General features: G+C 45.7%; 1 protein-coding gene across 1 annotated transcript; it reads left to right on the forward strand.

Moving 5' to 3' along the window:
• The first annotated feature begins 12,922 nt into the window (after positions 1-12,922).
• Positions 12,923-16,917, forward strand: LOC144612148 (putative G-protein coupled receptor 139). Its single transcript, XM_078431708.1, has 2 exons — positions 12,923-12,980; positions 16,019-16,917. Exons 1-2 carry the CDS (start codon positions 12,923-12,925, stop codon positions 16,915-16,917), a joined length of 957 nt encoding a protein of 318 aa, XP_078287834.1.
• Positions 16,918-17,983: the final 1,066 nt, after the last annotated feature.

The following is a 17,983-nucleotide window of genomic DNA, read 5'->3' on the forward strand; positions in this document are numbered from 1 at the left end:
TTCCCGGTAGAGAATCGCGATAGCAGAGACAGGGAAGAGACGGGAGGAAATCTTAAGCTTTAATCAATGGATCAATATATACACATATTTCAGACATTTTCCATTACTTTGCTTTCTCCTCGAATGATAATAGATGATTCCGTGGTAGGTGTTATCAGCCTCCAAGAAATCCCGGCCTGAAAGGTTTAGTTTAGATTAGTTTATTGTCACGTGTACCGAGGAACAGCGCAAAGAGCTTTTGTTGCGTGCTATCCAGAAAGACAATACACGATTACAATCGAACCATTTACAGTGTATAGATACACGGCGAGGGGATAACATTTATTGCAGGGCAACGCCAGTAAAGTCCGAACAAGGAGAGTCCGAAGATCACCAATGATAGTGGCAATGAGGTACACGTCGTCTGTCCATTCCCTCCACAGATGCTGCCTGACCCACTGATCTTCTCCAGCACTTGATGTCAATTGTAAACGTTCAAACGTAAATAACCAAAATGAAAAAGCTATGAAAATATGAAACGAAAAGAGCAATGATTGGCCACTATATGCAGTGCAGGCAGCAGACCTTAACATTCTACAATGGAAACACAGTAACTGAAGATGTTAGCCCGCATGCATCCGCAAGTGGAGTCAAAATCAATGATTTGGATGAGAACATACAGGGCAAGATCAGCAAGTTTGCTGATGATACAAAAGTTAGTGGTTTTGCAGATAATGAAGATAGTTGTGAACGATTGCAGCAGGATCTGGATCGATTGACCAGATGGGTGGAGGAATGGGTGGTAGAATCTAATACAGAGAAGTGTGAGGTGTTGCATTTTTGGACGTCGAACAAGGGCAGGACCTACGCAATAAATGGTAGGCCTCTGAGTCGCGTTGTAGATCAGAAGGATCTAGGAATACAGGTGCATGGTTCCTTGAAGGTCGAGTCGAAGGTAGATAACGTGGTCAAAAAATGCTTTTGGCACTTTGTGCTTCATCAGTCTGAGTATCGAGTATAGAAGTTGGGAGGTCATGTTGCAGTTGTAGAAGAAGTTGGTGAGACCGCATTTAGAATATTGTGTTCATTTCTGGGCACTATGTTATAGGAAAGATATTGTCATGCTTGAAAGGGTTCAGAAAAGATTTACGAGAATGTAGCCAGGACTAGAGGGTGTGAGCTATCCGGAGAGTTTGAGTAGGCTGGGTCTCTATTTTATGGAGCTCAGGAGGATAATGGGAGATCCTATACAGGTATACAAAATCATGAGAGGAACAGATCAGGTAGATGCAAATCGTCTCTTACCCAATTTAGGGGAACCGAGGACCAGAGGACATAGGTTCAAGGTGAAGGGAAAAGATATAATAGGAAATTGAGAGGTAACTTTTTCACACGAAGGGTGGTGGGTGTATGAAACAAGCTGCCAGATGAGGTTGTTGAGGCTGGGACAATCCCATCGTTTAAGAAACAGTTAGACAGGTGCATAGGTAGGACAGGTTTGGAGGAATATGGACCAAGCGCAGGCAAGTAGGACTAGTGTAGCTGGAACATTGTTGGCCGGTATGGGCGAGTTGGGCCGAAGAGCCTGTTTTCACACTGTTTTCGCGCTATGACTCTATGCCTCTAAAATGTGTGGAACATTTTTCTTTGTATTTTTGACAACCACTTTTATTCCACGTTCCCTCGATCTTACCACCATATGACATAACATTAAATGGAAAACGCCTGTCAGCTCACATCTCAAAATTATTTTGCAACACCAAGAAAACGCGTATCTAATCAATGATGGCACAGCCTAAGAGTTGCTACCTTAGGTTACAGCGCCAGATATCCGTGTTCGATCCCGACTAGGGGTGCTCTCTATACGGAGTTTGTACGTTCTCCCCGTGACCTCCGTGGGTTTTCTCCGAGATCTTCCCTTTCCTACCATATTCGAAAGATGTACAGGTTTGTAGGTTAATTCGTTTGGTACCAATGTAAATTGCCCCGAGTGTTAGAAAGATAGTGTGGGTGTGCGGGAATCGCTGGTCGGCAAGGACTCGGTGGGCCGAGGTGCCTGTTTCCGCGCTGTATCTCTAAACTAAACTAACCTAAAAACGTCGAATAGCGAAAGACATTCTTGAGATAACATAACTTCCTTTAAACATTTTCCCGGCAATCAGATAAAATGAATTATTTTACGCAACTTCCATACAACTGCACGGAGATACCAAGTGTTATGGTCAAACTTACCCGGAATACCAACAACGGCCAGCAAGGGGTAATAAATCGCATAAATCCGGCCGGATGGCGCCTCATGCATTTTCTTTCGGAACGCTTCCGTATGAAATGCCTAAATTTTTGTTTTGAACAGATTGTGTGTTTCGAGCACCGAAGGCAATATATGGATCCGGCAACCCCGGTAGGACAATCACATCAGCGATGTTAGTTCCACTCATTCGCACAAACAAACTGAGAATAGACACTAAATGTTGGAGTAACTCAGCGGCAAAGACAGCATTTCTGGAGAGAAGGAATGGGTGACGTTACGGGTACACCCTTCCTCAGACGGAAAGTCAGGGGAAAGGGAAACGAGGGATAACAAATGTCCTTTAAATAGACGGTGAAATAGAGAGATATAGAACACAAGAATAATATATGTGCAAAAAAAGCAACGATGATAAATGAAACAGGCCATTTTCAGCTGTTTGCTAAGTGAGAACGAGAAGTTGGTGCGAACTGGGTTGAGGAAGTTTCTCTAATGCTGATGGCATTTCAATGTTATTAAGGGAGGGACGATGGAAAAACATAATCACACATTATGCCTCCATTAAATTATCCGATTGATAATTCTGAAATCTAAGTTAACAGTTCAGCATTAATGCAAGTGAATGCAGGCAACTATGGAATTGAAATTGCCATGTGTCCACATGACTATGGATGCAATTTCAACGGCCCGAAAAATGGTTGCAATACGACCTCTGCACTAAATCCATCAAAAAGAAAACTTGCTGGACACACGACACTGACGACAGCGCAGAATTCATGTCCGGCAATATCCACGCTGGACAAATTCACGTCGCGTAGGTTCATAAGTGACAGGAGCAGAATTAGGCCATTCTGCCCATCAAGTACACTCCGCCATTCAATCATGGCAGATCTATCTCCCCTTCCTAACTCCATTCTCCTGACTTCTCGCCATAACCCCTGACACCCGCACTCACCAAGTGTGGGTTACAAACTCTAGGTCACGGATACGTGGGTTCCAGTGTGACAATAGACAATAGACAATAGACAGGTGCAGGAGTAGGCCATTCAGCCCTTCGAGCCAGCACCGCCATTCAATGCGATCATGGCTGATCACTCTCAATCAGTACCCCGTTCCTGCCTTCTCCCCATACCCCCTCACTCCGCTATCCTTAAGAGCTCTATCCATCTCTCGCTTGAAAGCATCCAACGAACTGGCCTCCACTGCCTTCTGAGGCAGAGAATTCCACACCTTCACCACTCTCTGACTGAAAAAGTTCTTCCTCATCTCCGTTCTAAATGGCCTACCCCTTATTCTTAAACTGTGGCCCCTTGTTCTGGACTCCCCCAACATTGGGAACATGTTTCCTGCCTCTAATGTGTCCAATCCCCTAATTATCTTATATGTTTCAATAAGATCCCCCCTCATCCTTCTAAATTCCAGTGTATACAAGCCTAATTGCTCCAGCCTTTCAACATACGACAGTCCCGCCATTCCGGGATGTAAGCATCAATTTGATCTCACACAATCAATAGTTGGGGACACCGTATCTACCACCTCAACCACAACCCCTCTGTTTGGTCTACACACCCGAGAATGCGGTGAATGGATGCACCGCGTTTTAGGGGGCACTGTGCGTGTACTCACTGGAGTTTAGAAGAATAAGGGGGGGGGGGCTCATTGAAGCACACCGAAGAGTGAAAGGCTTGGATAGAGTGGACGTTGCTTTAGGAAGGAGAAGAGAAGGAATTTCTTTAGTCCAGAGGGTGGTGAATCTGTGGAATTCTTTGCCACAGGAGGCTGTGGATGCCAAGTCAGTGGATATTTTTAAGGCAGAGATAGATAGATTCTTGATTAGTGCATGTGTCAGGGGTCATAGGGAGCAGGCAGCAGAATGGGGTGAGGAAGGACGGATAGATCAGCCGTGATTGATTGGCAGAATAGACGTGATGGTCTATTTCTGCTCCTATTACTTATGACCTTATTAACATGACTGCGCTGCGAATAGCACCGGGATTCCTCAGTCATGCTTCCAAATTTAAATTCAGATGGCAACTTGCATAGGGGACATGGAACTCCTCTCGATTATTGTCATTCAGGTTTACTGTTGACTCATCCTCCGTCAACAGGTGAGTTTTTGACGATCTGTGCTAAAGAAGTGATGACAAAAGCACATCTACTCATGAGAAGAATAATATGTTTTCAGGTGAGAATCCTTATAGAATATGATAGAACTTTAATTTTCCCAGGGGGGAAATTGGTCTGCCAACAGTCATAAAACACATCAAGATACATGAAACGTGAAAATAAAGTGAAGAGTGGAAAATCTAGGATTGGGGATGTGTAATGATTGGGGCGGGGTCAGTCTTCCCCACGACAGAAGGGGGAGGAGTTGTACAGTTGTACAGTTTGATAGCCACAGTGAAAAAAGGATATTCTGTAGCGTTCTATGCTGTATCTTGGTTGAACCAGTCTGTTACCGAAGGGGTTCCTCAGGTTGATCAGTGTGCCCTGGAGGGGGTGAGCTGTATTGTCCAAGATGTTCCACATTTTGAGGAGCATTCTCTCCTCAAGACCACCTGCAATGAATCCAACTCCACTCCCAAAAGTAGCATCACCGCAGAGCCATGCGCTTCACTTAACGTTTGTGTCCGGGAGGATGTGAAACACCAAATGCGATAAATCCGCAGGGCTCGGCTTCACCAAATCCCAGTGCTGGACCTCGGTTAGTATGATAGCACAGGAAGAAATTAGCTTTTCCGCAAGCAACAAACTCCAACGTCGCACTAAAGATGACCGTTGAAGTCCTTTGGCAATACAGGGGTGTATCAGGAATAAACTTGAGCGGAATTAACAACTACGAAGGATGACCCGTTCAGATACTTGCGGTCAACTGCTGCAGTGGAACCACTCCACGATTTATATCCTGATGAAGGCGGTGGTGGCGTAGCGGTAGAGTTGTTGTCTTACAGCTCCAGAGACCCGGTTTCGATCCTGACCACGGATGCTGTCTATACCGAGTTTGTACGTTCTCCCCGTGACCGCGTGGGGTTTCTCCGGATGGTCAATAGTCAATCAATACTCAATTTATCTGTCACATACCCATAAATGTGCAGTGAAAGGAAAGATCACCCACAGTCCAAGAATGACCGATAAAATAAGCAATAAAAATATGCAATATCACACACAATCATAAACCAACACCAAACAAAAAGAAACATCCATCACAGTGAGTCTCCTCCATTCACCTTCTCACTGTGATGGAAGGCCAGAATGTCTTTTCTCTTCCCCTCCCGTCTTCTCCCCGGTCAGACTGTTGATGTTGCCACGTCGGGGAGGTCGGAGCTCCGACATTGAAGCCCCCGCCGGGCGGAGAAACCCCACGGCCTATTCCAGGCCGCGCCCGACGGTGAAAGGTCCGCAGCGAGCCGACCCAAGCCCCGCGATTCGGGGCGGGCGAAGACGCTGCCGCTGCCGGAACTCCCGATGTCGGCCCCCACCCAGGGGCCTGCGAGCTTCCGACGTCCACGTGGCCCGCGCCCCGCGGCCGAATTAGCCTCCGGAGACGAGTCGCAGCCGCTCCCGCAGACCACCACAACATCAGAAGGCAGCGAGCGCCGCAGGTGGTAAATCCGGTCCGCGGGCTCTGCGAACCAGAGCCCAGGTGATCCCAGGTGGAGGTCGCCAGGTCCAAGTGCATGGCCGATGGTAGGCCGCAGCGGGAACGGAGACACGACCCAGAAAACAAAGGTCGCGTCTCCGTTCGGAAGAGACAATTTTACAGTTCCTCCCACCCACCCCCCCCCCCCCACTCCCCCCCACACAACACACAACCACAAACAATACATCATATCTAGACACCAGAATTAAGACAAAAAACAACAAAAACACAAAAGACAAACGAAATGCAGGCAAGCCGCAGCTGCGAGGGCAGCACAGGTTACACACTCCGAATACGTACAAAGTAGTATGCTAAATTGGCTTTGTAAAATTGTAAATTGTGCCTAGTGTGTGTAGGGTAGTGTTAGTCTGCGGGGATTGCTAGTTGGCGCGGAGGGGCCGAAGGGTTTGTTTTCGCGCTGTATCTCTAAACGAAACTAAGCGAAACTAAACTACACCCTGGGAACTAAGCCATGTTCTGCAGAACTGCATCACGCCATCCCAATTTTATTATCCGAAGCCGATTAAGACTAGCTTCTTCATCCGGCTATCTACGTGTTTAGCCAAGTTAATGGCGTTTAAGTACAAGGGCGGTTGTTGTTGTTCGTCCTTCGGGTTCGAAGATGACCATGACTTCACTTTTAGTTGGAGAATTGGTGACTGTGGGTCAGGAAGTGACAGGTGAGGCCAATCTGGGCCCGGAAGGCACGCCCACACGGAGGACACAAGTGGATGGGTGCTGCAGTGGAAATGGAGGTAGCCCGGGCCTGCAGAGGCCTGCGTTTCCTCCGGGCCTCTGCAGGTTGGACAGTCCAGTGCAGGAGACTCCCAAGTGCTGATGTTGATGTCCAATTCTTTATAGACAATAGACAATAGACAATAGGTCCAGGGTTAGGCCATTCGGTCCTTCGAGCCAGCACCGCCATTCAATGTGATCATGGCTGATCATTCTCATTCAGTACCCCGTTCCTGCCTTCTCCCCATACCCCCTGACTCCGCTATCCTTAAGAGCTCTATCTCGCTCTCTCTTGAATGTATTCAGAGAATTGGCCTCCACTGCCCTCTGAGGCAGAGAATTCCACACTCACAACTCTCTGACTAAAAAAGTTTTTCCTCATCTCTGTTCTAAATGACCTACCCCTTATTCTTAAACTTTGAGGGACACTTTGAGGCAGTCCTTAAATCGTTTCTGTCCTCCTACTGAGCGCTTCCTGTGACACAGTTCTCCATACAGAAACAGTTTTGGCAGTCGACTCTCCGGCATTCTGACGACATGGCCTGCCCATCTGGCTTGGGCTTTCCGTAGGAGGGTGTGGACGCTGGGGTTTCCCGCCCGTTCCAAGACCTCTGTGCCGGGAATTTTGCCCTGCCACTTGATGTGAAGGAGTCTGCGTAGGCAGCTCGTGAAAGTGGTTGAGCTGCTTGGCATGTCTGCTGTAGACAGCCCGGGTCTCACTGACATAGAGAAGAGTGGTGAGTACCATTGCACGGTAGACCTTCAGCTTGGTGGTAAGGCTGAGTCCTTTCTGCTCGCAAAAAAAATTCACGGAGCCGCACAAAGGCAGCGCTGGCATTGGCAATCATGTTGTTGACCTCAGCTTCAATGTTCATGACTCGCAAGAATGTCCTACCCAAATAGGTAAAGCTGTCGACTGCCTGTAGATTCTGCCCCTTCACCGTGATGTGTGGTTCCTGCTAGGGCTTTCCAGGCGCGGGATTGAACATAACTTCAGACTTTTTGGTGCTAATGGAGAGAACAATGTTGTCACAGGTCTGTGAGAAGCAGTCCATTTCATGCTGCATCTTCTGCTCTGTGCTGGCATTGAGGGCGCAGTCATCAGCAAACAAAAATTCTCTGATGGTGGTCTCCTTCACCTTTGTAACAGCTTGCACGCGCCTGAGGTGGACCAGCATGCTGTCAGTCCTGTACCTGATGTGTATTCCAGTCTGGCAGTCACGGAAGGCATCAGTCAGCATGGCAGAGAAGGCCATGCTGAAGAGTGTAGGGGCAAGAATACAACCTTGCTTCACGCCGTTTGCTATTGGAAAGGCATCCGCCTCGTCTCCATCATCTAGCACTTTCACCATCATGCCGCCATGGAACTGCCGGACAATCGTGATGAACTTGCTGGGACAGCCAAACTTCTGCATTATCTTCCACAAGCCATCTCTGCTGACAGTGTCGAAGGACTTTGTCAGATCGATGAAGGTCACGAACAGGTCGCTGTGCTGCTCTTGGCATTTTTCCTGGAGTTGGCGTGCAGCAAATATCATGTCGGCAGTTCCACGTCCAGCACGGATCCCGCACTGGCTTTCTGGAAGGAGACCCTGCTCAAGGTGTTGAATGAGACGATTGAGCAGGATGCGAGCCAAGATCTTCCCAGCTATGGAGAGGAGGGAGATGCCTCGATGATTGTCACAAGACTGGCGGTTGCCTTTCCTCTTGTAGATGTGGACTATGCTGGCATCTTTCAGCTGTTGTGCGACCTTCCCTTCATTCCACATGGAATGGGAGAGTTCAGTTAGCTCGTCCATCATGACAGGGCCTTCTGCTCTGTACACTTCAGCAGGAATTGCATCTGATCCTGGTGCTTTGCCACAGGAAAGTTGTTTGATTGCCTTTGTGACTTCTTCTTCTGTCGGGAGGTTGTCAAGGTCCTGGTTGACCTCCATCTGAGGTAGGCGATTGATGGCCTCATCGTTGATATTAGCAGGGTGATTGAGGACTTGGTTGAAATGTTCAGCCCATCTCTCCAGAATCTGCTTCTTCTCTGTCAGCCACTGGGAGGGGTGAGGAGCCAGAGGACTGGGGTCCATACACAGCCTTCAATGCGTCGTAGAAACGCTTGGTGTCGGACTGTCTGCGTAGCCCTGGATTTCATCGGCTTTCTTGCTATAGCATGCGTCCTGCATCTTCTGTACTTTTTGTAAGGTTTCGTAGATCAACAATACGCCCCAGAGATCTACCATTCACTGTTTATCGTTTATCTATGTTTAAGTTCCCAAAGTGCACAATTTCACCCGAGCCTAAGTTAAATTCTATTACCCATTCGCTTTCCCATTTTTCCAGTTTTATCTTGATCCTTTTGTCACTTGAGACAACTTCGCTGCTCTCTTTTATCTGCCACCAATTCCGCTGTTATCTGCAGAATTGGTGACGACACATGAATATTCTTGGGTTGAGGTAGTACTTTGTTAACATGAATCTGCATTAGGTTTAGTTCAATGTACTTTCTTTTTCACAAATGATGGACAGTAGATTAAACCTGCAGACGGTAGCCAAACAATGCACATCGAGCTGATCTCGCTTACCCGGGCGAGTACCGTAACGCTATAGTCAACGGCATTTCGGGAAATCAATTACAATGCGTTAAATGTGGAAAGGCTGTTTGCACGATGTCGATAGAACTATGACATAATTAAAGCTAGACAGGAATGATTTAAACTGGAGTTGGTCTCTGAAGGCCTGCCTACTTAATGAAAGAATTAATGAATGGATGATACTTTATTGTCACATGTGATGAAGCACAGTGATATTCAAGGGCGCCGCCAAGGTTACAAAATCTCTCTTGACAGGCCCTCCTTAGTTCCCCTCCCACCCCCGACACCCCCACCTCACCCCCCGCCCCCCTCACGGCGGTGCCCCTCGCCGGGTCCTTCTTTATGGTCGACGGCGCTTCCGTCGTCGAGCACACACATGGCCCGTCCTCGACCGCTGGCGCCCTGGAACTGGTACTGGAGCGCCCCGGATCCAGGTAAGCCCAGTTGTCTATGTATCTCCTTCTCCCCTGACATCATTCTGAAGAAGGGTCTCGACCCGAAACGTCACCCATTTCTTCTCTCTGGAAAACCTGCCTGGTCCGCTGAGTTACTCCAGCAATTTGTGTCTGTTCCAGGTAAGCGCAGGTCAGTTCGTTCGTTAGTTAGTCAGACAGTCGGTCGGTCGGTCGGTTCGTTTATTGTCACGTGTACCGCGGTGCAGTGAAAAGCATTTGTTGTGTGCTGACCAGTCTGCAGAAAGACAAATTAGGATTATAATCGAGCCATTTTCTGTACAGATACAAGATAAGGGAACAAAGTTTAGCATAATGCAAGTTCAGAAGGAACTCGTTGAATTCAGTGCGGTTAAACAAATTCTTCACTATAACACTTTCATCAACAATATCTATTAATGTCATTAAATAGAAGTCAATTTTTGTAATTGATCCAATATAAGGTTGAGCAACAGTTATTTTTCAACTGTTCCTTACCAATATTACTAATGATGTTGCACTGGGAATCCACTGGGGACGTCCCTCAACTATATATCAGGATGACTTCAATCAGTCACCTGCAGGTGGCACAACAGAGCTCCTCAAAGCACTGAATCAAAGACGAGATGCACGAACCGATTAGCGGCGTGGTTTATGCTGTTTATTATACAATTCTTGCAGTAATTGGGATCCCAGGTAAGTCGTTTTATTTTTTAACTTGATAGGAACAGAATTAGGCCATTCGCCCATCAAGTCTATACCGTCATTCAATTACGGCTGACCTATCTCACCCTTCTAAACCCATTCTCCCGCCTTGTCCCCACAACCCCTGACATCCGTACTCATCAAGAACCTATCTGTCTCTGCCTTAAAAATGTCCATTTTCGCGGTCTGTGCGGAGTTTGTACGTTCTCCCCGTGACCGTCCGGGTTTTATCCGGCTGCTCTGGTTTCTTCCCACGTCCCAAGCACGTATTGGTTCATTTGGATTCGCTAAAAAATAAAAATTGTCCCTGGTATGTAGGATAGTGCGAGTGTACGGGGTACGGGGCGGCACGGTAGCGCAGCGGTAGAGTTGCTGCTTTACATCGAATGCAGCGCCGGAGACTCAGGTTCGATCCTGACTACGGGTGCTGCACTGTAAGGAGTTTGTACGTTCTTCCCGTGATCTACGTGGGTTTTCTCCGAGATCTTCGGTATCCTCCCACACTCCAAAGACGTACAGGTATGTAGGTTAATTGGCTGGGTAAATGTAAAAATTGTCCCTAGTGGGTGTAGGATAGTGTTAATGTACGGGGATCGCTGGGCGGCACGGACTTGGTGGGCCGAAAAGGCCTGTTTCCGGCTGTATATATATGATATGATGATGATATGATATGATCGCTGGTCGGCGCGGAAGTGGTGAGGCAAATGGCCTGTTTCCGCGCTGTATCTCTAAACTAAACTAAACTGAACTGAACCAGGGCGACTGATTCAAATTTGCAAATTGAGTCTGAGTGAAGGGTTAGGGCAAGTGTAGTGAAGATGTTTGGCCAAATATGTAAAGCTCTCAGGAAAATAATCGTTCGACACAGCAAATAGCGACAGGATTGGAGGATAGCTAATGTTATCCCACTTTTCAAGAAAGGAGCGAGAGAGAAAACGGGGAATTACCGACCAGTTAGCCTGACATCGGTGGTGGGGAAGATGCTGCAGTCAATTATTAAAGAGGTAATAACGGTGCATTTGGATAGCAGTAAAAAGGATAAGCCTAAGTCAGCACGGATTTATGAAAGGGAAATCATGCTTGACTAATCTTATGGAATTTATTGAGGATGTGACAAGTAAAATGGATGAAGGGGAGCCAGTGGATGTAGGGAATCTAGACTTTCAGAAAGCTTTTGATAATGTCCCACACGGGAGATTGGTGAGCAAAATTAGAGCACATGGTATTGGGGGCAGGATATTGACATGGATAGAGAATTGGTTGGCAGACAGGCGGCAAAAAGTAGGAGTAAACGGGTCCTTTTCAGAATGGCAGGCCGTGGCGAGTGGAGTGCCGCAAGGCTCGGTTGGGGCCGCAACTATTTACAATATATATTAATGATTTGGACGAAGGAATTAGAAGTAACACTAGCAAGTTTTCAGATGACACAAAGCTGGGTAGCAGTATGAACTGCGAAGAGGATGTTAGGAGGTTGCAGGGTGACCTGGATAGGTTGAGTGAATGGGTAGATGCGTGGCAGATGCAGTATAATATAGATAAATGTGAGGTTATCCACTTTTGTGGGGAAAGCAAGGAGGCAGATTATTAGCTCAATGGTGTTAGGTTAGGTAAGCGAGAAGTGCAGCGAGACCTGGGCGTACTTGAATAGACAGATGCCTAATAATAATAATAATAATAATAATAATAATAATAATAATAATAATAATAATAATAATAATAATAATAATAATAATAATAATAATAATAATAATAATAATAATAATAATAATAATAATAATAATAATAATAATAATAATAATAATAATAATAATAATAATAATAATAATAATAATAATAATAATAATAATAATAATAATAATAATAATAATAATAATAATAATAATAATAATAATAATAATAATAATAATAATAATCCTTTATTGTCATCCAAAAACATGTTTTGGACGAAATTACGCTAGCCACAGTCAACAATGAGAGGCAATAAAAAAAGAAAGCAATAAAACACACAATCACAAAAACCAACATAAAACAAGAAAACATCCATCACAGTGAGTCTCCTCCAGTCACCTCTTCACTGTGATGGAAGGCCAGAATGTCTTTTCCCTTTCTTGCCGTCTTCTCCCGCGGTCAGGCAGTCGAAATTGCCACGTCGGGGCGGTCGGGGCTCCCGACATTGAAGCCCCCGCCGGGCGGTGGAAAATCCCGCGGCCTATTCCAGGCCGTGCCGGACGGTGAAAGACCCACAGCGGGACGACCCAAGCCTCGCGATTCGGGGTGGATGAAGACGATGCCGCGGCCGAAGCTCCCGAAGTCGGACCCCTCCCAGGGACTTGCGAGCTGCAACTGTATGTTTCTTTTTTTCCTAGTCAGATGTGCAGCACTTTGGTCAACGTGGGTTGTTTTTAAATGTGCTATACAAATAAATTGACTTGACTTGACTTGACTTGCAGACGTCCACAAGGCCCGCGGAACGCGGCCGAAGCGTCCGAAGCCTCCGAAGGCAAGTCTCAGCCGCACTCGCAGCACCACCATAGCCTCCGAAGGCAGACAGCTCCGCAGGTGGTGAGTGCAATCCGCGGGCTGGGCGAACCAGAGCCCCATGGGATCCCAGCTGGATGCCGCCAGCTCCAGGTGTTTGGCGGATGGCAGGCCGCAACGTGAACGGAGACAAGACCGAGAAAAAAAGGCGCGTCTCCGTTCGGAAGGGACAATCTTATAGAGACATATAAAATTATCAAAGGACTGGACAAGCTAGATGCAGGAAAAATGTACCCTATGTTGAGGGGGGGGGGGGGGCAGAACCCGGAGCCGCAGTCTTTGAAAAAAGGGGAGGCCATTCACACCTGAGGTGTGAAGGAACGTTTTCGCCCAAAGAATTTATGGAATCCTCTGCCACAGAGGGCAGTGGAGGCCAAATCACTGGATGGATTTAAGAGAGAGTTAGATAGAGCTCTGGGGGCTAGTGGAATCAAGGGATATGGGGAGAAGGCAGGCACGGGTTGCTGATTGTGGATGATCAGCCATGATTACAATGAATGGTGATGCTGGCTCTAAGGGCCGAATGGCCTCCTCCTTAAACACACTTTATATGTTTCTATGTTTCCATGACACTTAATCGGGAACTTTATGAGACACCTCGAGCTCCTGCGAGAAGTGTGGCTCTACATATTTACGTTTTCGTGCATATTGGTTATTTGCTTACGTATACTAATCTATTGGACGCATTGAGTCTATTGTGGCATTCAGACACTTATAGGCCCCTTATCTGAGGAAGGGTCTGGTGGCTCTGGAGAGGGTCGAGGAGAGGTTTGCGAGGATGATCCTAGGAATGAGTGGGGTATCTTTTGATGAGCGCATGACAGCATTGGGCCTCTGCTCGCTGGAGTTTAGAAGGATGAGGAGGGACCTCATATGGAATAAACGAAAAGTGAAAGGTTAACTGGCTTCGGTAAGAATTGTAGATTGTCTCGAGTGCGTAAGATAGTGCGAGTGTATGAGCATCTCTGGGCGGCGCGGAATCGATGGATCGAAGGGCTTGTTCCCGCGCTGCACCGCTAAATTGAACAAAACTAAACTAAACTTAGCATCCCTTGCCAATTTTGACTACTTAAGGTGCTATAGAATATGCATCGTAGGTCCGCACAATTCGAACAGTGGCGTTAAAGGACGGAAAGAAAATCATATTTCCATTTATATCTGTTTACATAGAGTCATACAATCATGCAGCGACCAAACATGCCCTTCGGCCCAACTTGCCCACATCGGCCAATATGTCCCATCTACACTAGTCCCACTTGGTCCATATCGCTCCAAGCCTATCCTATCCATATACCTATCTAAATGTTTCTTACCTTTTGGGATAGTCCCAGCCTCAACTACCTGCTCTAACAGCGCGTTCCATACAAATTCTGTTTCTTTCTCCTTACGGATTTATATGTTATATTTTCGTTTAAGCGCTTCAGATCATATAGATTTTATATTCGGTAACAGGGCTGAGGAGAAAATCATTCTGGGGTCATTTAAAAATGGTCAGGATTTTTTGTTCCATCTGAGGAAATAGCATTAGCACGGGTTAGTACGGGTCTCGTGGGTTACGGGAAGAAGGCAGAAGAATTGTGTTGATAGGGAAAGGTAGATCAGCCATGAATGAATTGCGGAGTAGACTCGATGGGCCGACTTGCCTAACTATGCTCCTAGAACATGAATTTACTTTTGATTTCCGAAGTCTTTTCGTGGAGAGACTCGCAAACCTTCTATTCTAATGCAACATCCAAAGAGCTTGTTATAAAGTGCGTAGATGCAGGCTCATCTTTCGTCCCGCCATTCATGAAGGCGTCCGCTTGCATTTAAGTACTTGAGCATCCCGTGGTGTTTGATCCACTCGTGGCCTTAACACCGCTTTCATGCCCTCTCTACTCGCTGGTGTTTTATCTCGCCTTGATTGTCTTGCATGCGTCATAAGTTCATAAGTTCAGACATTGTAGGAGCAGAATTAGGCCAATCGTCCCATCAAGTATACTCCGCCATTCAATCCTGAATGATCTATCTCCCCCTCTTAACACCATTTCCCCGACTTCGCCCAATAACACCTGGCATCCGTACTAATCAAGAATCTGCCAATCTCCGCCATAAAATACCCATTGACGGCCTCCACAGCCCTCTGTGGCAATGAATTCCACATAATCACCACGCTCTGACTAAATAAATTCATTCTTATCTCATTTCTAAAGGTACGTCCATTAATTCTGAGGCAATAAACCGATACGTCTTTCTTTTCCGCTCTCTGGGCAGAGTAATACGATTAAATGGTACTTTTTTCAGGTGGAAACTAAAAACCCATTTCATTTCTAATTCTGAACCAAGGGAATATTACTTTCTGTAATTTGACTATATATGATATGTACAATAAGGACCAAGATGGCTTTGAATATCTAATGGATTGGTTGACCAGGAATATTGCATTGTGTATCAATAGATATCTACACGAATTTGTGTAAACACACAAGTAGAAAGACCTTCTTGTTACAATAATTATATATATAGTTTTGAATATACATATCAGATACATATCATATATAGTTAGACACATATACACACACATACATATAGTGAGATTACAGAAAGTAATATTATTTTGCTTCAGAATCAGAAATGAATATATATATATATTCATTTCTGAATCTGAAGCAAAAGAATATCACTTTCTTAATCTAATTATATATATATGTATCTAATTTGTATATACAAACCTCTCTCTCTCTCGCTCGCTCGCTCTCTCTCTCTCTCTCTCTCTCTCTCTCTCTCTCTCTCTCTCTCTCTCTCTCTCTCTCTCTCTCTCTCTCTCTCTCTCTCTCTCTCTCTCTCTCTCTCTCTCTCTCTCTCCATATATATATATATATATATCTTTTTTTACTTTTTTGTTTTATTATTTAAAATATTATATAAATAATTATGGTAACAAGAATGTCTTTTTACTTGTGTGTTTGCACAAACTCGTAAAGCTAGGAAAGTTCGATCAAGGATATATGTATGTATATATATAATAATGTTCCTCGATCGAACTTTTCTGGCATCACGGAAAGGGAGCCTCTTTATATATTTATAAAGAGGCTCCCTTTCTAAATTCACTGAAACATTATATTTCGGCAAACTTCTAAATCACGCTAAACGCAATCGTCCGTTTTTCTTCCTCCAGTTAATCTAACTGCGATTGTGATCCTGAGTCGGCGAAGGTGCGGACTCTCCAAGTGCATCACCTGCTACCTGGTGGCCATGGCAGTGGGAGATCTACTGGTCGTTATCGCCGGCGTCATAATGAACAGGGTCATTGGTATCTACTTCCCACTGAGCGCTTTGTCCTATACTCTGGCGTGTCGCCTCAAAACTATCCTGGTTTTCATGAGCAGGGACTTTTCTGTCTGGCTGACTGTCGCTTTCACCTTTGACCGGCTCGTTGCTATTTGTTGTCAGAACCTGAAAACTAAATATTGCACGGAGAAAACGGTGGCTGTGAATATATGCATCGTGTTTGTTCTGAGCTCTTTGCAATACGTGCCTTTGTATCTAGGATTGGAACCTTTGTACTTTGTAAATAGTGTCCCAATGTTCTGTGGCACTATACCGGGATTTTATACCATTCCAGTGTGGGTAGCGTATTCCTGGATTAATGATATTTTAACACCATGGCTAGCATTAAGCATCCTAATACTGTTTAATGCACTGACCATAAGACACATTTTCGTTTCCAATAGAGTCCGACGGACATTGCGAGGCATCAATTCAGGAAGTGACGTTGATCCCGAGCTGGAAAGCAGGCGGAAATCCATCATTTTACTGTTCAGTATTTCCGGAAACGTCGTCCTGTTGTGGGCGACATACATGGCACACCATCTGTACTACCGGATTACAAATACTTACGTGTACTCTGGTTACAACGACCCTATATTCATACTTCAGGAAGCCGGACACATGCTTCTCCTGTTAAGTTGTTGCACGAACACGTGTATTTACGTGATCACACAGAAGAAATTTCGGGAGGAGCTGCAGAATGGTCTGAAATATCCGCTGACACTGATAATGCGATTTATTAAATAAAGAACCGTAAATCGTCGCGATTTCGTCCGTTTACGGAGTGCAAGTACTATTATTGGTAATAGACACAAAATGTTGGAATAACTCAGCGGGACAGGAAGCATCTCTGAAGAGAAGGAATGGGTGAGGTTTCGGTTCGGGACCCTTCTTCAAACTGATGTCAGGCGAGTGGGCAGTACAGAGATGAAATGTAGTCGGAGACACTAAGACTGGTCGAAGAACTGGGATGGGGACGGAGAAAGAGGGAAAGTAAGGGCTACTTGAAGTTAGAGTAGTCAGTGTTCATACCGATGGGGTATGATCTACCGAAGCAAAATATAAGCTGTCTCCGTCTATATTTTATCTCGTCTACCGCCCGTTCCCCTAACCAGAGATGCTGCCTGTCCCGCTGAGTTACCCCAGCATTTTGTGTCTATCTTCGATTTAAAACAGCATCTGCAGTTCTTTCCTGCACACACTATTATTGTACGTGACAGCACGATCTGCTAAGGATTCGTTGGCATCCGAGGCAATAAAAAATCAACGTTAAACATCAATGTACCGATTTGTAATTTATTTGTTCGAAGTTGCGAATTGTGATGCTTGAGAGGGATTGTAGGGATGGAAAGGGAGGGGCGGAGAAAGAGATGTGAGTCCAAGTGGAGCACAGGGGAGAGAAGGGGGAATGCGTACTGTTTAATAAAACATAAATGATGTTGAACTCTAACGTAGAATGTAGCACATCACATCGTAAACCAGATTGGTGCGCAAAATTTCACTGGTCACAGACCTACTCCCGGAAACACGCCCTTCCACCACAACCGAGGCCAAAGTCTGTGGATAATTTTAAGACTGAGATAGATAGATTCTTGACTAGTACGGGTGTCAGAGGTTCTGAGAAGAAGGCAAGAGAGTGGGGTGAGGAGGGAGAGATAGATCAGCCATGATCGAATGACGGAGTAGAATTGATGGGCCGAATTTCCTCACTTTACTCCTTGTGACCTAACCCTCTGTTTTCTGGTAGTACGGCAGATCTGACGCCTAGATTCCACGAATCACGTGCATGTTAATCTCCAGGGTCAGCCCACCA

The sequence above is a fragment of the Rhinoraja longicauda genome, chromosome 43, assembly GCF_053455715.1.
Source record: "Rhinoraja longicauda isolate Sanriku21f chromosome 43, sRhiLon1.1, whole genome shotgun sequence".
Classification (NCBI taxonomy): Eukaryota; Metazoa; Chordata; class Chondrichthyes; order Rajiformes; family Arhynchobatidae; genus Rhinoraja; species Rhinoraja longicauda.

Bases quoted from the DNA above. Each gene is read 5' to 3' on its own strand.
- LOC144612148 (XM_078431708.1), top strand. From the start codon at position 12,923: ATGGGATCCCAGCTGGATGCCGCCAGCTCCAGGTGTTTGGCGGATGGC. The intron at 12,981-16,018 runs GTGAACGGAGAC...TTCTTCCTCCAG, and splicing joins GGCGGATGGCAGGCCGCAAC to TTAATCTAACTGCGATTGTG.